The sequence below is a fragment of the Anoplophora glabripennis genome, unplaced genomic scaffold (assembly GCF_000390285.2).
Source record: "Anoplophora glabripennis isolate ALB-LARVAE unplaced genomic scaffold, Agla_2.0 scaffold401, whole genome shotgun sequence".
NCBI lineage: Eukaryota > Metazoa > Arthropoda > Insecta > Coleoptera > Cerambycidae > Anoplophora > Anoplophora glabripennis.
Genome location: NW_019416542.1, coordinates 149,686 through 174,055, shown reverse-complemented (window position 1 = coordinate 174,055; position 24,370 = coordinate 149,686). Strand labels below are relative to the sequence as shown.

General features: G+C 33.0%; 2 protein-coding genes across 3 annotated transcripts; one reads left to right on the top strand and one right to left on the bottom strand.

Moving 5' to 3' along the window:
• The first annotated feature begins 1,953 nt into the window (after window positions 1–1,953).
• Window positions 1,954–14,222, top strand: LOC108910896 (F-box/LRR-repeat protein 2). Of its 2 annotated transcripts, none has more exons than XM_018715642.2 (7): window positions 1,954–2,270; window positions 11,824–12,459; window positions 12,511–12,616; window positions 12,681–12,889; window positions 13,037–13,197; window positions 13,409–13,612; window positions 13,767–14,222. In XM_018715642.2, the coding sequence occupies exons 1-7, from the start codon at window positions 2,187–2,189 to the stop codon at window positions 13,900–13,902; spliced, it is 1,536 nt and encodes a 511-aa protein (XP_018571158.1). In that variant the 5' UTR covers window positions 1,954–2,186; the 3' UTR covers window positions 13,903–14,222. The 2 variants fall into 2 exon arrangements, with proteins under 2 accessions (XP_018571158.1, XP_018571157.1); XM_018715641.1 differs by lacking the exon at window positions 1,954–2,270 and adding an exon at window positions 7,176–7,396.
• A 311-nt stretch (window positions 14,223–14,533) lies between these two features.
• On the bottom strand, window positions 14,534–23,074 carry LOC108910895 (protein TRC8 homolog). Its single transcript, XM_018715640.1, has 2 exons — window positions 22,716–23,074; window positions 14,534–17,464 (listed from the first exon to the last, which is right to left on the bottom strand). The coding sequence occupies exons 1-2, from the start codon at window positions 22,972–22,974 to the stop codon at window positions 15,780–15,782; spliced, it is 1,944 nt and encodes a 647-aa protein (XP_018571156.1). The 5' UTR covers window positions 22,975–23,074; the 3' UTR covers window positions 14,534–15,779.
• Between the last annotated feature and the right edge of the window lie 1,296 nt (window positions 23,075–24,370).

Sequence of the window (24,370 nt, the reverse complement as noted above, 5' to 3'; positions counted from 1 at the left end):
CATCATATCTAAAATTTCAAGATTCTACTTAATTCTTAACTCAATTTGATGAATATATCTATTTATCCATGTTTAATAGCAGTTTTAATGTTTTGTAAAAAATAATTTGTGTAAGTAATTTAGGAGTAGATAACTTGGCAGCTGATGTAGCTGCGCTGAAGGATATAAACAAAGTTTCGAAGTTGGAAACACAAGTGTTAAAAAAGAAATGAGATAGTAATTTAAGAATAGTTTATATTTAGATTACGATTGTAATTTACCTGAAAAATTTACTGAAAATATATGTTATAGATGTACTTAAATAGTAAGCCCAAATTAATATCTGTTCTATTCATCACTGAAGTGAATGTAAGTAAATCTTGGATAATTAGAATGAAATACCTACATCATAATAAATGTGTGGTCTGTTTGTGTGCCAAAATTTAAACAACATAGTAAATGACATAAACAAGTAATTATAACATCAATTATGACTTTACAGCTGTTTGTAATACGGGGTGAATCAATATACATATATAATATAGCATAGTCGTAGCCAGGGGTGCTGGGGGGGCACCTCCTCCCCCTAATTCTTGCTCGATGCTGCAAGTTTAAAAAATTACATTATTATTACCGAACATTTGTTCTTTATAGTTTTAATTAAGTAATATACAAATTTAAACAAAAATAAATATATTATTTATTTGTTTTTCCATAAAAAAACCCTCATCGTTAGGTTTTTTATTTGAAACTACTCTTTTTCGGATACAAAAATTATACTTTTTTAAATTTAGTAAATAACATCCTAAAGATAATATGTAAAATAATAAAAGCATGTATATTACAAAATTTGTAATACAAATATAATGTCAATAAATTTTAAGGATTGTGATACAAAAAAAATGTAGAATTTGTCAATATTTAATGCATAATCTTTAATATTTTGATGTAAAATGTAGTTATTCTAACTGTTAGAGAGATTTATAGAATCATTTAAATGCAGACGCATTATACAAGTAACATATTTACCTTAAAGAGGTACTGAAACTATCTGGAATTTATAACAAAACACGTTGCTACTAAGAAATAGCCAATAAACAACCCAAGGTAATTAGAAAATCATCGCGAAGTTGTAATAAATTAACTCGACTTGCAAAATTCGTTTGTAAAACTGAATACGACGGCTTTTCATAGCTAGTGTTTACAACGGTGGTCGTGGTTACCGTCGCGCAGCAGTAAAAGATGGAAGAGGAGTAGCGCATATTTAGTAAGCGGTTCGGTCTCTCTATAGTCCGACCGTAACCAAATAATAGCTTTTCACCGCTTTTTTTCTTATTGAACGTAATATGTTTAGTGTAGTAGGCATTGTTTATGTTTTTTAAAAAAAACTGTAAAATTTTAAATTAGATTGTAAAGATAGACTAACACTTGCAATGCATTCTATTGAAAAGTCAGTGGTGCGAGAAATACTAAATTTTAATGAATAAGTAATTGAAAAGTTTGTTTCGAACAAAAGCAGAAGAATGGGCTTTCACTGTAAAAAATAATGTTGAGCATATTTTCCTTATATTTTAATAGTACATAAAATAAAACTACCCAATTACATTTGATTTTTTTTCAATACTTTGTACCATTGTACCTAAATTTGTCCACCCTCCTTGACATGGAAGTGAAGAGCCGCCACTGACTGCGAGTGTGGTTATCTTCACTTCTACTATTTCCAAAGATGTTTAAATTGACACCATGTCTAAACATACGATAATAGTAATTTCGACGTTTACATTTTATCAGTTTTTTCGCAAGCGAAATACCCATCCGCTACCCGCGCGCTTTTTAACGAAGCGTATTTTCTCGACCGTATTTCACTGAACCCGATTTTTTTCCGCCGCAGCCGTCTTCCAGACGGGCTAAATAAGTTTGGCCAGTCACCGCATGTGTGTTAATTAGAACTTCGCTCAAAGGCATTTATGCAGTTGCCAATGAATGCCTTAGCCATTAGACAAGACCCATTTCATTCGTCAAATGCCCGGCCCCGGCCTACTATTTTAGCTCATACATGAATTTTATTGCAAGACGAGGATTGTTTGAGCCGGCGTCGATTTGTTGCTACCTTTGCGTTGGGCGATCGGCGGTGTGTGGATTTGGTTCAACGAGAAAGTTTCAAGGTTTGAGTTCTGTGTTTTTTGGCGGCCTATGCGCTGTCGGAAATGGACGCGTGGGGCACTTTGGACATCGGGGCCGCCATCGTGAGGGACGACTTGACCAGCAGCTTCAGACGTTCCAAGAAGCTCGTAAGTAACAGGAATTATCATATGTTCTAACTTCAGTGTGGAATGTTCTAACTTCTAATTGTCTTATATTGAGCTAGTAAGCATTAACGAAAAAATTGGTAACTAATTACTTTTCCTTTCACATAATCGTAAGCTGAGTTCTCTATAAAGAAGCTGTCTTGGATTTTACATACAGTGCGCTGCTAAAAAAACGACAGAAATTGAGGCAATATTGTCAACAAATCGAATAAACGTTTTGTGGAATGCAAATAACTAACTCAGAAATAACTAATTAAAATTCTATTATTATAATTGAGATAACAGTGCCAGTTTGGCTACAAATGATAAATAAAATTCAATTTCAAAACAATCTTAGTATGTTTATGTGTTTAGAAAATGAAAACGTAGCATTTAATGTTTTTATTTTCCAATAACATTCGTTTTTGGTGCACTTCGAGTAAATATTCTTTCAGAAGTTCAGTAAAAACTCTTGTACCAAGAGACGAAATGCCGTTTTTCGTGAGTGAAAACAAGCATTTGATCCCGAATTGGAAATTTAATTCAAAATGAACAATTATATAGCATAATATTAATTTTTTTTATTTCCTCCCACATAGCCACACATGAATTTCCAAAGTTGCCGCCGTAATATATAAGATGATATTTGGGCCAATTTTTACCCAAATAATGGATTTCCTGAGAAATAGAAGTTATGGGTAAATTTTACTAATGGCATCAGCACCCCAAAATACAAAGAAAATGATGTATTAGGACAAAATTTAGAAAAATATTAGATTTGATTCATATTTGGGCCAGTTTTCACTCAAAAATTTCACTTTTTTCCGAAATTCATCGGGAAGTCACGAATTTTGACTGCAGGATCGTGTTCAGCGTATCGAAATCCTTCGGAAATGATATATGGGTCTCTTGGGTTTGGACTTTTTTTTTGTGTGCCTGTGTTATTGAAAATAATTAATCCATAATTTCCATCCATATAAACATACGGAATTTCAACGTAATAGACCAGGAAAATAAGCTGAGAAATTACCATTTCTCGACTTTGTTTCGGCAAGCTGAATTTATCACTATAGATGCTAAATATTGCTAAGCTAAAGCGAACGACAGCGAGTCCGAAGAAAATGACGATAATATTCATAGTCCTGCCGTTAAATAAGCGAAATTCGCTTGAAAATAATATATTTGAGAGGCCTGTAACTCCGTTGTTTTTCAACGAATCTTGACGATTTTTTTTAACTTAAAGCTCTTTGCATAAGCCGAATATGTAATAATATATAACTATATCACGCTCGTGCGTCGTATATTTCATTTTGCAAGGTTAAAAAATAAAAAAAAATTCCAGGTTGCAAATTTAAAATTAAAAAAAAATGATAGATTTCAATGTATTGTTATGAAATTTACCATGAAAAAAATCGGGATCGTCCAGACTAATAATTAGTTAATGTTTATAAGGCCATAACTTGTAAACTATTACCGATTCCAGATTTCGTGTGAGTTATTAGATAGTGATAAGGAATGAGAGGATGCGATGCCAAAACGTTCTGGTAATAATAACACAGTTTATAATGTTTAATTCAAAAGTCATAAATAAACTTATTTTATTTATAACTTTTGATCTAATCAATATGTTTTGATGCTCGTGGGCTAGTTTTGTAGGTCTTTTGAAGATGAAAAAAAGTACTTTACTGTTTTCTCGTGGAAATGAACGGAAAACAGTTATAAGCGAAAAACGTGAATTTACGTAAAAATTATACAATTGACCACCCTGTAAACCATCTTCCCCCCCATTTTTATGACTGTGGAAACTAATATGTTATTATTGTACATAATATTTAGCATCTATAGTGATAAATTCAGCTTGCCGAAACTCGCGTCCAACTCTATATTTCCTGGTCTAGTAAATCTACAATTATTTCACACACATTAAAATAAAAAATAAGGAAAACAAATATTCCTCATTTAATTGTAAGTTCAATTTTTTTGTATACTTCACTGCAATTAAATTGTATTATAACGAAAGATTTAAGCCTTACTTCCACATGTATATGAGTATTTTACATCACAAATTCAGTTAAACTCTAGAAACGCCTCCTCTCTTTGGCTTTGCCGCCTCAAAAATAATATCTTCTTCATAGCGCTTCTTCCTTGCTTCTTTCTCTCTATCCTGGTGAAAATTTATTGATATTTTCATCGAAATTTCATGGTTTGTGTTACTCTTCGATTACAATAAATATTATTACTATTTTGAGTAACTCAACCAGAGAAACTATAATCCCATAACGTAGACTGTCAGAGGAATTGTATAAATATCGACAAACAGTTAGTAGTACTAATTTGTTTATAAAAACAAACGCTGCAAACCGTATATATGCTCGTAAAATGTAACGTTTATTATATTTGTCAGAGATATTTATGGATAACGTATTTTAATGGTTGTTAAAGCACATGAAATGTGATTTCCTAGACCGTTAAGTCAAAGACCGTTCGTTCTATTAATACCCCTAATGAATTTATGGGTTTTCCATGCTATTTGGCGTTACTACAAAAAAACAAAGGCTATAATTGATAATTTCGTATGAAATTTTGCAATAGTTTAAGGGAACAATGACAAATTGTAATAACATTATATGATTTAGGTATGAATAAAAAAATTCTAACGAAAAATCAAATTTAGACCCGTAATCATGAAATAAAAGAGAATCAGTTAATCTTTTTTATACTTCTCCTTCTTAGAAATAGTTAATGTTGAAATATACATTGAATATAAATATCACTTTTTCAGTAATTTCAAGAAGAACGTAATTAATTTGCTCAAATGCTTAACCAAAAATCTCATCATTGAAAAAATAAATATAAAATTAAGATCACTGTAATCGTTCACATTAAAAAGTTGTTGACGTTTCGAAAATCTATGTGTTTTCGTCTTCTAAACCAATGAGTCTTCGTTTTTAAATATTTTTGACAAGTTTGTTTTGGTCTGTTTCCATAGTTAGAGATATTTAATATTAGAACAGTTTTACAAACTTTATTGCCAAAAACGAGCACAAATATTAGGTATATTACAAAACAAGAATTTGAGAAATCAAAAATTTGCGATCACGCTTAGGAAAACGGTCATACACTGTAAACAAAAATCACTCAAATTTCTTTCAAAATCAATTGATAATATATCAATTTCTATCCACACCAGATTGAGTGAACTTTTCACTCTATTAGCATGAGTATAACTGACTGAAACTATTGAATTAGAAATGAGTGAGAGTTTTACTCAAGTCCGAGTTACTGCTAACTATCAATTGAGCGGCTTTTAGGACTCTATTCTGAGTATATGAAATCAATTTAGTGTTGATTTTTTCTCTAATATGATTTAAATTTAACTATTATTGAGTCACACTCAGACTTGGTTTTTAATTAACTAAGTATTGAGTGCAAAAATAAATCACTGATGCCTGATTAATTAGAATATACAGTGTTGAAATTAATTCACTTCACGGGGCCTTCTCCTGTCCTGGCTGAGACCCGACTGCTGAGATCCAGCGCCGCCGGTTAAGGCCTGTTCTCCTGACGATCACGCTTTTCTGGAGCATCTAACCGGCCCCTATCAACTGTGGTCGAGATTACAGACGCAATATGTATGGTGCCATCTTCATGGTCCCTTCAAATTACTCGAAATTAATATAAGTACATTTAGACTCACTCAGTAATGAGGATATTTACTCTGATTTAGGTACAAGTGCACCAAATACGAGTTTACGTGAAGAACTTATTTAAGGAGTACCTATATTTGAGCGAAAAATAATAATAAAATAAATATTATACAATACTTATCTTTAATGAAAAAGGGCAAAAACAAAATAGAAACTGTCAAAAATTATTAAAACAGATCAATAGGTCATATATCACAAATAGGTAGGTACGCAAAAATATCTCGAAAAATGTTTAACAAAGATTAATAAAGTTTGAGCTGCCAATTTAATTAAAGAAAAATAAAAATTCATTGAATTTACATAAAAAATTATCTTGTTTATTAGAAAAATCGGTAATTCTGGAGTTTTCGGAAATTTAGGAAACCAGGTCAAGTTTCATTAAACTATGTCAAATATCTATCGAGATATTTGCGAAGATGCCATTTAACATCCTGTATTTCTAACATTAAGCCCCTTAGGGCAAATATTCATAGGAACTTTTTCCCTTAAAATAACCGCCCCTTTCATTACCGGAAAGTATAAGTACTGAAAGGCCACTCACTCTATACGTATAAATAATCTGTTCTCAAAACCAAATGATTTTGAATGGAACAGGAACAAATAAAGTGAGATGGAACTGATAGTGAGTGGGGTATATTGTATGTAAACCACAAACAATTTAAAAATCAGGTGCTTAAATATAGAATGTCATAAAAATGAAGTTGAAAAACCAACGCAGTGGAATTTACATCTCAAGAAGGAGTTTGTTCATCAAAGTGTAATGCAATGTGGTTAAAATTATGTCTTCTGTTCGTTTTTCATTTTCGTTGGTAAAAAAACAAGAAGTAATGGAAGAGAGTAGTGAAGAAAATTGTAAATATAGAACTGAGATAACAAGAAAAGAGGTAATATGAATATGTCAAGGATTAAATCTATCAAACCGGCATTCTTTAATGTAACGAAGTTTCTTTGAAAGTATGCACTTTTTTTGCTTTGCCTACACAAATTTATACGTTTTAACCGGTATATAAAAAGCAAGTACCAAGGTACTTCTAAATAATTCATGCATATTTCAGTGTCATGTAGGTGCTGTAGACAATATAAAGTAAAAACAAAATCATCTCCATTGTTTTCTTAATCCGAAGCTCGATGGCCAAAATCCAGCCGGGCCGTCTACGTCTGGCCGGCATTTTAGGGTATTTTTAGAATGCCCGTTTTCAAAGAGAATGCGGCTTAGAACAGCCTGCGTTACGTAAAGAAAATATATTCGCGCGCCTGTGTATCTCTTGTGGGTGTGTTTGTTAATTAATGTTGGTGCTTGCAATTTTCGATTTGTGCTGAAATATGGACGTTTCTCCCGATGTGTGGGGCCAGCTGGCCCTGGAGGCCTCCCAGGTCTATTTGACCGACGGCACGGCGGCGAAGAGCCCGTTCGCCGGGACGGTACGACTAAAAATAAGTCTATTTATCCGTTTTTCGCTTTTAGGTGTTAATTAGTGGCTGCGATTTGATTTTACAAAGCTGGGATTGATTGCATTTTCCTGTGTTTGATGTGGGGAAAGTTCCGCTGCGTTTATAAATAGAGCCGCGGGTACGATTGTAGTTCGAGTACGAAAATTTAGATTTAATTTGAAAAATGGTAATTATTCGATACTTTGTGAATCGTTGTTAGTTTTCATTTGCACGTCTAAAAGAAAAGGCATTGTGCGAAAGATAAACAACTCAGGCTTGACATTTGAAAAGAGGCCAAGAAAAAAATCGTTTAAGCGACATTTGACGTTTATACAGGGGCTAACTGGGCTAAACTTTAATGGTGGATTCTACGTCATAAATCAATAAAAAAGTTTTTTTAAATATGTGTCCGTTGACGTTACCTATTCCAGATACAGAGCGTTGAAATTTAAAACAAAACATACATTTAGGTGTTTAGATTCTCTTAAAATATTTAACGTAGATGCAACTTAGGCTAATGACAACTAATTATGGTAAAACAAATTGCTGAGTTATTTAAATCTGTCAGCTGTTGGCGGATACACTGAGAAACTCCATTATTAAGATAAGACTTCGAATTTGGACACAACTGAATATTTTACAAATGGATAAGTGCATTTAATTTGAGTTTCGGTTGCGTTTTAATAAAAAGGATATACATATTTCATTTTATTCTAAAAACTAACTATTTTTTAGGCACTACAGAGCGTTCATAAATGTTTACAAGCCAGGTGACCACCGAGTTTAGGCAACCCAGCAATGCACAATTGGTACTGGTATAGTTGTTACGATCTCAATTGGAACCGCATAAAAATATTTAATTCATAAATTCTACGGAATCCATAGACGTCCAGAAAAATGTTGCCCTGTCTCGTCTAGATATACTATATTCCGAGCTGTATTATCATATAATTACCATACGATTGTAAAGTTTTTTATGTTTAAAATCGCATTGTAATAAAGCATGTCGTAAAATATCTAAAATTTATAATTATAATCAGGATAATCGCTGAATTTATCTCGAATCATGTTTAAAGTAGGAACTTTATTTTCTTTATACATATTATAAATTATGCGCCGCATTACATCTGGTAAAATAATTTTCCGTTTCCTCTTTGTATCGTGATCAATCCTTCTTTAATTACGCGATAAATTGGCCTTTTTTTGGATATCTTAGTTAATTCGTTAATCCGTTTCCTAACTTTTTTATCACATTGTTCACTATTTTCAATCATTCATATACATTTAATAACGAGCGTTCAAATAAAAACGNTCTCAATTGGAACCGCATAAAAACATTTAATTCATAAATTCTACGGAATCCATAGACGTCCATAAAAATTTTGCCCTGTCTCGTCTAGATATACTATATTCCGAGCTATATTACCATATAATTACCATACGATTGTCAAGTTTTTTATGTTTAAAATCGCATTGTAATAAAGCATGTCGTAAAATATCTAAAGATTTATAATTATAATCAGGATAATCGCTGAATTTATCTCGAATCATGTTTAAAGTAGGAACTTTATTTTCTTTATACTTACATATTATTAATTATGCGCCGCATTCTGGTAAAATAATTTTCCGTTTCCTCTTTGTACCGTTTCTTTAATTACGCGATAAATTGGCCATTTTTGGATATCTCAGTTAATTCGTTAATCTCTTTCCTAACTTTTTTATCGTATTGTTCATTATTTTCAATTTTCAAACATTCATATATATTTAATAAAATACGTTGACTTTTCACGTGTAAATCTTTGTTTTTAAACACTGAGTTTGTTTCGATACTTTCGACAAAAACCGGTTCCACTATTTGGGGATTTTCCCGAATTATTTCGTCATCCTCCACTTCAAAGAGTCTCTAGAGAGCCACGCTAAATTACTAGATAATTACATATAACATTTATTTTAATAACTGTTACCGTTTACTGGTTACGATATGAACAAATAATAATATCGACTAATAAATAATAATACGTACTGTACTAACAAAATACCCCGCCAAGCAATGCTCTGTACGGCACTGTCAAAGTGGCAAAGCTAAGTGAACCCGTGAACCATACAAAAAAATATTTATGACCTAGTGGACCAATACAGGTTTGCTTTGATGACCAGCGCGCCGCCGTCAATTCTACATCAGGTGGACTAGTTTATATATCAGGCGGACTAGTTTACAATTTCAGGAGAAGTGCATACGGTCCTGTGTTTTAAGATTTACAGGTTCCAATTGACATCGTAACTAACTATAACGAAAATCCCTTGAATTTTGACGTCAACAATATTAACGATTCGTTTGCAATGGTCAATGACAAGCCGTTACAATACGTTTGAGATAATGCGATCGCTGATTGGTTGAATAGAATCTCGTGGCAAATTACACCAATCACAGAATATTATGGTTTAATATAATTTTGATCTTATTTCTTTAATTTTATCGAAATTTGTTTGCCAACCTGAAAGAAATAAAATTACTGTCCCAAACAAAATTACTGGTCGCGCGACTTGTAATAATTTATGAACTCTGTATTTTTAAAATTAATATAAGCTTACGACATACTGGATTAAAACGAGAATTTCAATACTTTTGGTGTTAAAAACATAACATTTTTTTTTGGAAATACAATTTTAAGTACAATGTATCAAAAGCCCAAAAAAAATAATGTTGCAGGAATTTATTTTTAATTTTCTGAAAAATAGTAACCCCTAAAAAGTTAATATTGCTAAGCCAACTAGTTTTTTGACTTCTTATTGTATTTGTAGGTATTTAAAATTGAATTTCTAACAAAAAGTCAGCTAGTTCGCAGGATTATACTAAATTCTAAGGCCCGATACTTTCAGTCTCGGTTAAGACTTGATTAACTAATCAGGCGATTAGACTGAATATACTTCTATAAAATAAATCAGTATATGTACAGTCTAATCACGCGATTACTTAACCAAGGCTTAACCGAGACTCAGAGTACCGGGCCTAACTTAACTCTAAAATGGTTAGTTACCGGAATTAAATGTACCTACTTTCCGAAACATTCAGTAGTATCGAAACTCTAGAGTTCTTAAGTGACGTATTTCCTAGCGTCTCCGCTACTGGTTGGCAAATTTGTGTACCAAATTTTTGCTTATAATTAGTTACATCATTAACCCAAGATACCTACCTACCTTAATCTACGTCAAATATTTTTTGTTTGACAGACAAAATCATTAACACCCTGTTTATTTGAAAAATAATACCAAACGTTTTAAAAATCAAATAGGTACCTACCTACCAAATTTGACACATTTTAAATAATATGGATTTACTGTTATAGGTATTTTTTTCTTTGAATATGTTAATCACATACATTTGCATCCTGTATCAATTTGTATCAACTGTTAATAGAATGTTTCCAAAATTTCTAGATTTTGATTAACTTCATCAACTCTTATTTTATGATAATTATAAGTCGGGTGATTTAAGATCCTCGCCTACGGCTCGTGTCTTAAACTTCATCCTCGTGAATAACAATGCATAATATACTAACAACTTTAATTAAAATGCCTCTTTCCCGTTCAAAAGATATAAAACAATATGTATACAAAAAAGACAGGTTAGATCAAGTCTGTTGCTGTTCTTAATAGCCTTATCATGGAAGACATGATACACTATTTATATTATTTATTATTGATACAAATGGTTTGTTCTGCTTGCTGACGTTACTTCATTTTTATATTCATTATTGACAAAAATTTTTCCGAGCTTCCTCAAAATTCAGAATTATATCTATTTTTTTAGTGCATATTTATTTATTTTTTCATAACTGCAACAAAAACACTTACAAAATCAGTACAGACTTGATCTGCTAGTGCTTAACTTCTCTATACATATTTTATATCTATCTTTATATGTTGAGAAACTGTTCTAGCAAAAGTCGCTTAGAAAAAAAAGGGGATTTTCACATGACATATAAAAAATATTAATGAAATTGGGTCAACTAAGTTAGAGTGATAAATTTATTTAACTTTATGTATATCGTCATCCCAAAGAGAGAAAACTAAAAACGTCATTTAGTAGCGCTTGCTATTGCATAACTTCCTTTTGTAATTTAAACAACTTTGTACCCAATATTTTCCAAGATTTCCATAGCTTACGTCCGCAGATTTTCTATATCATTCGTTACACTGATATTTTAAAACATAAACACATTATACGTATGACTCTGAAACTGGAAATTGTACTATTTTTACCGAGCTTTCAAATTCAAACATCATTTCTCTTTGATGTTAATTTCTCGCAAGCCATATGTAAAGTTTTATTTAAAACTGTTTCAACTGGGTTGCGAAGCAGTATGAAGGTATGCGGGTACATTTTCAATATAAAATAATTCCTTTCTCTCTTTCAGACAATCGAGAAACTGCCAGACAAGGTCCTCCTTCACATCTTCAGCTACCTCTCCCACAAGGAAATATGTCGCATGGCAAGGGTTTGCAAACGATGGCGGCTCATCGCCTACGACACCAGGCTATGGAAGAATGTTTCCCTACGTCCGGAAATATCGGGACTCCACGTCGGATCCCTGGAGTCCCTCTTGGCTCTCATCAGTATCCGGTTCGGACCGTCTCTAAGGTACATAGAGTTGCCAATAGAGTTGATCACCCACACGGTGCTCCACGAGTTAGCTAATAAGTGCCCGAATTTGACCCACATGTTGTTGGATTTCTCTACTGCCATGCAGTTGCATGATTTCAGCGAACTTCAGGCGTTTCCCACCAAGTTAAAGTACCTCTGTATATGCCTTTCCGAAGTCATCTTCATGGAAGGGTTTATGAGGAAGATATACAACTTTATCAACGGTTTGGAGATTTTGCACTTGATCGGGACTTACGAAAAGGTAGAGGAAGAGGAGGAAGAAATTTATGAGGTTATTAACGTACACAAATTGAAGTCTGCCACGCCGAATTTGAGGGTGATCAATTTGTACGGGATTAACTTCGTGGACGACAGTCATATCGACGCTTTCAGCTCAAATTGTATACAGGTAGGTGACGAAATATTGTTGTAAATGGTAACAGTCATTGATTTTTTTCAGTTGGAATGCTTGGCAGTAAACTTCTGCAACAAAGTCACGGGATCCACGCTGAAGACCCTTTTCCAAAGAAGCAGAAGGTTGAGGTGCTTGCTTATGAATGGAACAAGTAAAGTACACCTAAAAATCGAAAAGGCAAAGTTCTATTTGTTTTTTGGTCATTTCCTTTCTAGATCTGCACAGCGAGTATCTGATGCAGGTGGAGTGGGAGAAGTGTTCTCTGCAAGAGCTGGACATCACCGGTACCGACTTGTCCACAGAAAGTTTGCAGGACATGTTAACCAGGTTGCCGGGGTTGAGATTTCTCAGCGCTGGGCAGTTGAATGGACTCAATGATTCCGTGCTGAAGACGTGGATGGAGGCTGGGAACGCAAGGAATTTGGTATATAGATTTTTCCATAATTTAGTTCACAGTTATGCAACCATACATACAATATAATGTGTTGTCTGGTAGTATGTTGTTGTTAAAGACATTTGTGAATATTTCCGTGTAGAGGTAATTTTATTAACAAATTCGTTTGATTAACAGGTTGCTTTAGATTTAGATAGTTCCGACAACTTGTCAGAAGAAGCTATTTATAAGTTCCTTTGCAAACATGGACACCAGCTGTGGGGTTTAGGATTGTCTGGGATGACGCACATCACCGATTCCCTTTGGCAGACCGTTTTACCGATTTTGACGAATGCAAAGTAGGCCCCTAATTTTATTAAGAATTAAATTCAACAGTGTAGAGATAACGAATCCAGTTTGTTTCTAGGCGCGTTTTTCTTTATTTTTAATAAAAATAAATGTAAATGTGGATTATTAGATATTAATTTTATTAAGTTTATTTTAAACAATTATGTGTAGGCAACCAATATTTAGCCAAAGCGTGCGAAAATTGCATAATCATTGTTTCAGGATATTAGTGTTGGGTACACAAGAACGACTGGGTATTAACATTTTGGTCGACCAACTTATGGACACAATAGCCAGGAATTGTCTGAATTTAGAACGAATTGAATTGCGATGGGACCCAGATAATTTGAGGTTTTCAGACAAGAGTCAAAAGGCTATCGATACACTCAGGGTGAAGTGCCTAAAGATGAAATGCCTGTGTCTAAGGTAAGGCCCTTTTTTTCTCGTTGCTTTTCATGTTCAGTTCATTTCATTTCAAGATTGTCACTATCACTATTTTTGCTGCTGGAATTCATACAATTTAAATGCTACTTAGGATTTTGTATCTGGGAAGGTCTTCTTCAGGATATTTTTTTTTTAGTGATGGGCGCTATTACGAAGTGGTCAAGGCCAACTTCGAGCGAGCCGACCGAATGACGGTAGTAAGGACATTAACAAATTGTAGGGTTTCAAATTATTATTTATTGTCCAACTATAAAGATCTGATTTTTAACTAGAATATAAATAAGTAAGGTGTATAACTTAAAATATCTTTTATTATTTTTAATTCTATAATAAATACGTAAGGACAGTTTCAAGGAGTGCACAATAGTGGAGATTTATAAGTATACCTCATAAATTAAAAAAAATATATGTTACAAAAAAAATAACAGTAGCTTTCAGTTTCTTGCACATTTCCATAATATATACACATGATGTAGATTTCACAATTATCGGTTACGTAAAAATATACACTAGGCAACTATATTTTTTATTCTTATTGACTTTGAAAAAAAAAGTCGTCAAATTTTATATAACGAAAAAAAATAGTACTCAGAAATAGTAAACCTTATAAAAAAAAAATGTATAAAAGATAAGTTATGTGTATAATAAAGAAAAATGTTTTGCTTGACATGAAATATAACAAAAAATTACCCTTTTCACACATAACTTGAGTCACTATTTAGTCCTTAACCGAATTAACTAAACAAAAATTTTTAAACAAGAATCACGAGCCCTGATTTTTTTATTTCCTTTGACTATATACGAAGAGTTTTGCCCTCAAAGCTCTCGAGGTTATCCTTACATCTATAAAAATGTAAAAGAATCCTTTAATTGACCAGTGTAAACAAAAATAACTTGGTATTGTCCATTTTAAAATCTATATTACTATAATGACGATGACTATTAAGATTGACCTCTTTCGAGTAGCTATAATTACATTATCATATATTTTGATACCATATTTTTCTTAAAAAAATTAATAAAGTCAATAAAGATATTTCCTTAATATATACACAGGTATAGAGTCTGGATTTAACTTTACTAAAAATCTAATTTTTGCATCTTTACGAATTTTGGGCCTAGAGAGTTTTAAGTAGCACCAATCCATGCATAGGATTTTTTCAGAGAAAATATATTTTTCTTGAAACCGTCAGTAAAATAAATAAATATGTTCTCCCTCTTATTTATGTTTTTATACACTGATGAGGACTTTTATTGCAAGCATTTTTCAATTGCCATCCTTTCAACAATTCTAAATAAATTTATGATGTACATAGAAAAGTGCTAAAAGTATATTATTAAATATTGTTTTTGAATCATTTTTTATGAGTTTAATCCACTTTTGTATTTAGCATATAGTTTCTATTTTGTTGTAGTTTTTAATAAAATTGCTATTGACAAAAATAATATGGGTCATACAGACCTTTTATAAATTGTCAATAAAATGCATATAGTAATATTTGCATTAACAGGTAAGTTCAATAATTTTGTTCAAGATTTAAAAAAAAGTCTTATGAATTACGCAAAAAAGTGGTTTTTATATTTACATTAACTTTTAAATTAATTTCAAGAAAAATGTTTCGCCCCCCATGTCAAAATTACTCTATACGTTGCAATTTAGAAATATTTCATATATAAAGAAATAGTCTACTATTTACACTCTTTAAAATTAATTAAACTTTCTATATTTCTATAAATTTATTATTGTTTGGCAATAAATACGCATTTTAGGAGGACAAAGCTATGGAATAAAAGTCTCACTTCTTTCTACAACCATCCCCTGTATAGCAGATCCTTTGTGAAAAATAAGTAATCAATCCCCATCTGTATGATAAAATGTATATTTTATACGTTTAAATTGCTAAAAATATCCATAGCTATGCTATAAATCTAGTCATAATCTCTATTTAGTATGGGTAATCGGAGCAACATGCACCTACGTTTTCCGAGTTAGGTCAGTAACAGGCGTACTTTTCTGTTTCAAATTAGTCTTTTTTCTCAAAGTCAATAACTTATGTATCAGTGTGCATTATTTTCCATCAGCTTTGTCCACGCTCCAAGAGCTTAGCCCGCGCAACAATTAACCTAAATCACAATTTCAAAAAACCTATCACCTGTCATAATTGTTCTCTTCCGCTACGGGCACCACTTGCCCATTTTCCCTCCGTTCCTCGGTATCGATCCCGTGCAGGATCTCGTGGCACAGGGGACACCTGTCTTGCACGTACAACCATTTCCTTAGGCACACGCCGTGGAAGAAATGCTTGCACTTCGTGATCTTCGCCGATTGCATCTCCTGATAGCAAATGGCGCAGACATCGTCCAGCGCCCTCAGCTGTTCCTTCTCCGCTTCGGGTAAGCTCTCGATTTTTTTAACAGCCGTTCTTCGCTTCATGAAAACGGACCAACCGGCTTTGGCGTCGCACCAGATGTTGAAGTAGGCGTGTATGCACATCATGACCGCTCTTATGGCACTGCCGCTTTCGAACATCAGAATCCACGCCCCGTTGAAGAACAGGAAGATCCCGAAGCAGAATTCGACTGTATTACCAAAAGCGCGTATGTAGTAAATGTAGTCGTCGAGTTTTTCCCAAAAGGTTTCCCGTCTGGCGTCCAATAAGAATAGCGAGTAAATCGCCAGGGAGACGAAAACTTTTACTATGACCTCGATACTGAACGCCGTTACTGCTAGCAACCAAGTTGACATTTCCTGCGTAGACCACAAGAAGTACATCAGTACTAAAGGCAGTGCCACCAGTACTCCGCATACTAGTAAAGCGTGCAGATGTCTTCGCAAAGAAGGGTTATGAGATGCGCTCAAACTCATCAGCAAAGGATTTACGACGTTATGAGTAAAATGCAACAAAGCAGTAAAGAGTAGGCAGAAGTTCTTACATAATCTAATAAAACGAATCTCAGGTTCCAAGCCAGTCAAACCAGTCTGTAAAGCAAGGATGTAGAACACTATGGCAGAAACGGTGCCAAAGTTCTTATCGTACTCGTCGTCTGTTAATAAGATCCATTGGAAGAACTTCCCGATGAAGTTGCAAATGTAGGAAACGATACTAGTAATACCCAATACGGCCGTTAGAGTATCACACCCTGTAACCATCAAATACTTCAGCAGTCTGAAGTAAGGTGAATGGTCGTCCTCAATGTCCCAGTACCCAGACAAGAAGAATATCCCAGTATGTTCCAGCAAGCGCAGCATCCAAAATGTTCGTAGGACTTCGGGAACGTTCAATCTTAACCACTCCGACTCCACAAGCGCCGACATTCCGAAATTGGAAACGAAATTCTTGGCCTGTATATACCCCGAATACACCGATTGGACTATTTGCAAGAACGAGGAGAACAAAACGAACTTAACCAAAGCCAAAGGTAGCAGCGCTCCGAATAACGGCGAGTGATGAAGCAAATAATGGGGAACAGGTATCAGCAATAAAACGGAAGTTGTCAGGAACGACGCGGGTAGGAGTTTCTGTAAAATTGGATATCTAGGGCCGAGATGGATGTTGACAAAGATCAGCGATAACAGCGACTGCAACACGTAGTTCTGTACTATGTGCACAAAGCACAGCTTGTGTTCTACTATTTGTTCCAAGTTGAAGGAGAGTATGTTATGGATAATGTTGAAGGTGCCGTTGGAGCTCTCCATGCTGGATAGTAGCAGCTTCATGGTGCTGACGTTGGACCAGTAGGAAAGGAACACCATGCCGACCGACATAAAGTACATGTAGACCACCATCAGATGTTTCGTGCTTAACACGAAGAGACATATTGCTGTTGCACAACCTGCAACAATTAATTTACTAATATAAAAACACAATGCCTATTACAAACATTTATAAAAGTATATATTATCTTTAAAATGATTATAATGAACGATCGGATATGTAATTCAGTCCTAAAAAAAAATAAAATGTGATTTGTGATGCCATTAAATGAAAATTTCAAATGTAGAAATTGCATAATTATGAGCAATTCCTTCAGTGCTGCTAGATTTACTTAATAAACTATCAGATGTAAACAAGGCTCATAGCTAGAATGTTACGATAACATAATATTTAATTGCAAATCAAAAAAAAATAAATAAATAAATTATGATGATTACAAATTCGAGATATTAGTAATTACTGGTTTACTGTTTATAAATTGAATTAGTTGAATTAATCAAGTTTCTAATTACCAAAATTTCCACATGATTTTAATTGGCATTTTAGATGTGTAAATTACGTTTACAAGTATGTTTTGTAAACGAAAATTCCATTTTCTTTGCAGTTGAAGCAAAGTAGGTAGGTATTCCCTTAATAGTAAAAAATAATTAGTGTATTGCATCTGATCATAATTAGTTTATTTATATAAGTATGAAGATAATATATTTCTGTATTCATTCAAAGAAAAATAAATGTATATTTTTATCAATGGTCTTGAAATTAATATTAATAATCAGCATTAATTGGTAGATCGAATATCCTGTATATTCGCCATGATTAGCAAAATGCTAATGTACAATTATTATAGGCATTTTTTTTAATCTGAATCGGTTATAGCTGGCGTTAGATTTGTCAACTTATTATTTTCACAACTGGTTGCTGAAACGATACGAAACGATGCTCGAATGCGTTAACGAATCACACGAGTTCATTTTTATAATTCTATCCAGAAAAATATTCAATAAAAAATAATGTGTACCATTTTTTGAATTATATTATATTTCTTACTTAAAATCGTAAAATTGTTTTTAATCAAGAGGTAAGCGACAGGGGCGGCTAGTGCGTCCACACCAGTAAAAAAATATATTTAAAATTTAGTTTACAATGTTCTCTGGATAATTAAATAGATTAGCAACGTAGTAGCTCACATCTACATCTGTGGTCATGGTTACCGTCGCGCAGCAGTCCAAGATGGAGTGGGAGTAGCGCATATTTACTATGCAGGTTGAGCGCCGTTTAATCCGACCGTAACCAAATATATACAGTGCAGGAAAGTACCGATGGTCTATCAGAAGTTACGTGAGAGCGATAAAGTAAGCCATAGAAATCCATGTGATAGACAAGAATGGCTATAATGAAGGCGTCTAATAGTCAACGCCCATTTCGCCCTTCCACAAATAAGAAGTGGATCTTATTTTTATGCGTGATACTTGAAAGCCAAAAAGCCAAAAATCTCCGTGGATATACGATTCACCCAAATATGGCTTCTTGAAACAGATACCGTCTGGACTAATAGTTAGTTAATAATTTTTCCTTATTAAACGTAATTTGTTCAGGTGTGGTGTAAAATTTTGTTACTTCGGAACGAATAGGTATTTCTTTTTGATATTTTGGTAGCGTATTTTTGAATAGTTATATTAAAAATGCAATAAAATCCAATTTTTTGAACCCCCTAATGTGGTTTCCCCCTTTAATAATCAAAGAAAGCGCGCATACGAAGAGTTCGGCTGTGGTGTCGGACATGCGTAAGCGTGGTCTAGCTGTGGGCAGATGCAAACTCCTCTACGTTTTGCGAGAATGTACAATGTTTACTGTATGAGTACCTAAACGAAATGGCTCACGTGCCCCTCCAAATTGTACCATATGTACAATGTACATAAATTCAAAACACTGATATGACGTATTATTGATTTATAGTCACCAATAATATCTTATCAAAATACAAATGTGTTAGTAATGGGTTAAGTACATGAGATAGCAAGATTTCAATAATATTTATTACTGTAATACGTTGTTGAAAAAATATTTTTGAGTTAGAACAATGACTGACAAAAGTACCTATACATTCATTTATTTATTAATGTCACTGTTCTAATATCAATTGTACAAGATCACTCGAAAATGTTGGATGTAATTTTGTTGCTTTTAATGTTATCTGAATACTAATAAGTATGTTTTCATAAAGAAAAGTTATTTTGATAAAAAAAACAATGGAGCAACCGTTGACCAATCTCAGCCAGATGGACATCAAATGTTTTTTTCTTACACAAATTCCGTATATTTGGATGCATTTGGTTAGTCGGTATTACATAACACAAACATAAAGTTTGGGTGGTTTATTTTTAATAATTCAGGAGATGTGGCCACAAGAATGTGCCACTCGATGTGCCATATGGCTTAGAAGTGATTATGGATCTTAATTACTTACTTTCATAAGAAAAAGCAAATATTAAAACATGACAAATAAAAAAAGTACGCTAATCTTTTTGACAAGTCCTTGTTTGGTGCTACTCCCGTTCCAGTACTTCACCTTGGTAATAATGAATTATATAAATTATAGCATATTTAAACGTCAACGACTGAAAAAAATGCTTACTGTACGTAATAACATTTACTCAGCACTTGAAAAAAAATGGATTTTGTACCCTAATCAGACCGTTTGCAGAATACGAACGAAAAGTGAAATCTAAGTGAAATTCCTGAGTATCCTTTCTGATAAAATTTACTCGTATGACTGCACAGGGTGACCAAATTCGAAACTTTTGGAGAGTGTCTCATATTTTCTGAAAAGATAGGAAAAAAAGTAGTTGAGATGTTACAGGCTAGCAGTGGCGGATTCTAAAAACAAGTTTTGCAATCAAACAATTAAAAAAACATTTTTCTAAAAAAAAAAACAAAAATTTTAATGTTTTTTAATTTATTCTATTTGATCTGTGATTTTTTTTCAGACCATTTGGATCCGCGCCTGCAGGCTAGATTTTAGAGAAAAATTGAACGTCGAAAACCGCATCTCGATATCTTGATTCGCATAAGAGATACAGGGGGTTCTTAAATTTTGGCTGTTTTCTATGAAGTTCTATAACTTTTTTGAATGTGAACATATTTGATTTTTGTAAAGAAGCTATCTACCTTTCAAATGACGTCTCATACATAATATTTACACAAAAAAGTTATTTCAAGGTTTGAACGCCAAACATGTTTTTTTTTGACAATTAAGTGTATTTTGAAATGTCGATGAACAAAAAATGGGCAGTATCAAATAAACAATTGATTTACAGAATAATACATTTTTGAGTTCATTTCTTGTACTTAAAAAATATACGATTACAACTTAAAAACCTGAAATTATTGAAAAATATCGTGTACGCCACTGAATTTTACGTAATAGACTCTGTAAAAGGCGCCTGTAAGAAGGTAAAATATTTTCATATACAAAAAAATTATAACCCATCATAGAAAACGATCAAAATTGAAAAACGCCCTGTATTGAAAATCAATCCCGGGCCGTTTCTGAACTACTTTTGTTGTATTTTTTTGAGAAACAGAAGAAAAAAAAATTGAATTTGGCCTACCTTCTATAGGAAAGTGCTGTTATCTGTTTCCAGTTATCATTATTCATAAGAAATAACAACCTTTATAGACAAACAACTGCTTTTAGATAAGACAATGTTTATTTACCCTCCTATAAAAAAAATTCGTTGTTGGTCCCAACATAATTATTTTCCTGTTCTGGCAACCACAAAACTAAATTTTTCAATAGAAAAATAAACCATTTCCAGAAAATAAGATTACTAATTGTCTCTTATAACGACTATATTTTACAGGTGGATGTGGTATAGTAAAAAAAACGCGTGGACGTAATGAATATTCGGCTTACGTGATTGGAAGGCATTATGGTTTGGTGTTAAAGGTTAAATAATTACGGCCTGTGATCAACAAAAAGATATCAGCTCATATATTTACACATAAGCTGCGCTTTATCTAAAATCGCAGTCATGAGCTGTAATTATAACATAAGTACATACTATTTTACAAATGACCAGAAATCTGAATAGGTACTTAAATAAATTAAAAAAATTAAGTTCCTCAGTCACTTCGATGCTTGGTCTATTGTCGAAGTATTGCACGGAATATTGCACAATATTAATAGATACTTACATACAAATCAATATTACAGCAAAATATCTGAATTATTAAACAGTTACGAAGCACTTAATTATTCAGTTCAAGTTCAAAAGGCCATAAAAAATATGGGATTTATCCACGTGTAACGTAGTTTATTGATTTACAGAAGTTATAATGACGTGTTATTAGATGTTATTAGATGAATTATAAACTGAGAAGTTTTTCCGAGAAATATTTACCTACAGTTCAGAATGAAGTACATATCCAGAAATTTAATTTTTTTAAAATTATATTATACTTACTTACATATTAGTTTATTTGTTTTATTAATGATTATTGATTATTCATACGTTCAAACTAAATTTTAATAACGGGTTATATAACAACAACAATTATTTACTACACTTCTGTAATTATGTTTGAAAAGACAAGAACTGGTATTAGATAACCTTGCTAGAAAATTAACGCTATGGAAAAGTTAATCACTGCTAAGATAATTAAGGACAATTTTAAAAATATGTATCTGCATCTAGTAACAGCTTTGTCATTATATATAAAAATGAATTTGCCGATTTATGAATACAATAAATGCTATTACCAGTGTCTCTTTATCTTTAATATCATTTAGTTCTTCTCATAAAATTTCTTTATAGGTACTACACATCACACCACCATAGATAAAAAAAATTGTTCAGACTAGGTATACCCGAGGGTATACCAATGTATAACTGCATAAGTATGACGAATATGAAATTGTAATTAAATGATTATATACATAGTAACCTAGGTATAGGTATTACTTGTTCTGGTAGGTAATACCATAGTAAACAAACTTAAATACATGACTCTGCACTAATATTGCAAAATTATTTCAAATTAATTACCTATGCAAAATGTAGCTAACTTATTTAGGTAAATTTCTCACCTTGCACATCCAATAAACCTTTTGATAATTATTTGCATTGCATGATTTAGATATAAGAAAATTATTTGTGGTACAATAATTAAAATTCATCTAATTTAATCAACGAAATTTTGTTTGTAAAATAGTACAGAATGCAATGGCAACAATGCAGTGATTATGTTTCAGACCACCGTACGTACGTAATTTACACTTCGAAGATGCCCTCCTAAATACGTAATATATGTATTTAGAAAAAAATTGACTAATAAATAGTAATTAAAATTTGCTACTAAATACTAACCTAGAGTACTGAACAACAGCCTGACAACTGACATTAGGATGAACCTATAAACCACCGGGTCGTACGGTATGGTGCCTGTAGTGACATTATTGTATCCTGATGCGATTTTTTCGTACTCCTCTTCGCCAAAATTTGTTAAATCATGTTCCGACAGCTCCGTAAGGCCGAGTCCTATTTTTAAAATTTCGTCGATCACAAATAGCGGGGGCACTCTAAGCACTACTTCCACTAATCCCAAAACTCTCCCACGGAACGACATTTCATTGCATGTATTAGTATTTGGAATTTTCAACGTTTTACTGTATTTTTGTTTAAAGAACTTTGCAGATTGACAAACGTCATTGACAACTTGCCCTAACTTTCATTTTGGTTGGTAAAACAGATGATCCGACTCGAGCGGCATCTAGTAATAAACGCAGGCACTTTACTTGGACAAGCACAAACCGTTGATTGAAATATTCTGTCCTTCAATCAATGCACAAACTACTAAACGTTATTTAATGAAACGGTTTTGTATTTACTCCATCCCTGTTTATCTTTTTTAATTGTAACATATTACGTACGCGTATATTATTTGTAAGTACTATCATTTTTAATATTAGGAATTGTTTAGAACCTACCATCTATTAGCTATTAATGGAACAACAAAACGGCTGTGTCGTAGTATTCTGCATTTGTAAATATTATAGTGACCTAACTTACCACTGACTGTGCCACCTCTTGGAAAGTAACGTATAAACGTATATTTTTATTTTATGGTTATACAGTGACCTATATTTCAATTAGGTGCGCCACCTTTCGGGAAATAGACGAACTATGGTCTATATATCCAGATTTCTATTTTGATTTTTAAAATCACAAAGTAGATAGTTGTATTCATTCTAAGATGGCAGTAGAACAAAAATAATAGCTATTTTAAAATATTGTTTAGCTTAGTGAATACTTACATTAAGAAATTATTAACTTTGTTAATGATTGTTCAGTACAATTTGGATTGTAAAATGATATTTAAGAATTCAGGGAGGAAAAATTTATGTTATTTAATGGGAAAATATTATAGAAGCAATCCATTTTTCATCGTTCTAGGGACATTAATGACGAGTGAGGCTAAAAAGGCCTAGAAAGACTTTATGAGAATATTAAGCTAAATAGAGCTGCTCTCATGTTGATTAATACGTTATTTTGACAAGGAGCGGTGTAAGGCTATTAGCTAAAGACTCACTAATGATCTCGAGCGATGGCATATTAGTGTTTTCCAGTGCACATGTGTTCGGGTGAGTATTTTTAGTAACACGACGAGTAACAAACCGCTCATTTCTACATCGGAGTTTGAGAGGTGTCGTTTTTTAGGCGGCCCCCTGTCATTTTTCATACCTAAAAGCTACCAGCGGCTGCAAGGGTTAAAAAAAGTCCGCGACGCGTCCTGATTTACGGCGTAATGGATACCTTTCTTTGTTTGCGTTTTTTGTGGGCGACGTCAAAATATGTACGCGATAAATCGTTGAGTTGTAATCTGTTCCGTTGGATCACCAACAAAACGATGATTTAACATGTGCTCTGGTTTTTCGGACAGTGTTTACATTTATCTATGACTCGTGTTGCAGGAATCGCGTTTTAACAGCGTCATGTACTGAATTAAAAAAACAAGGATAAGT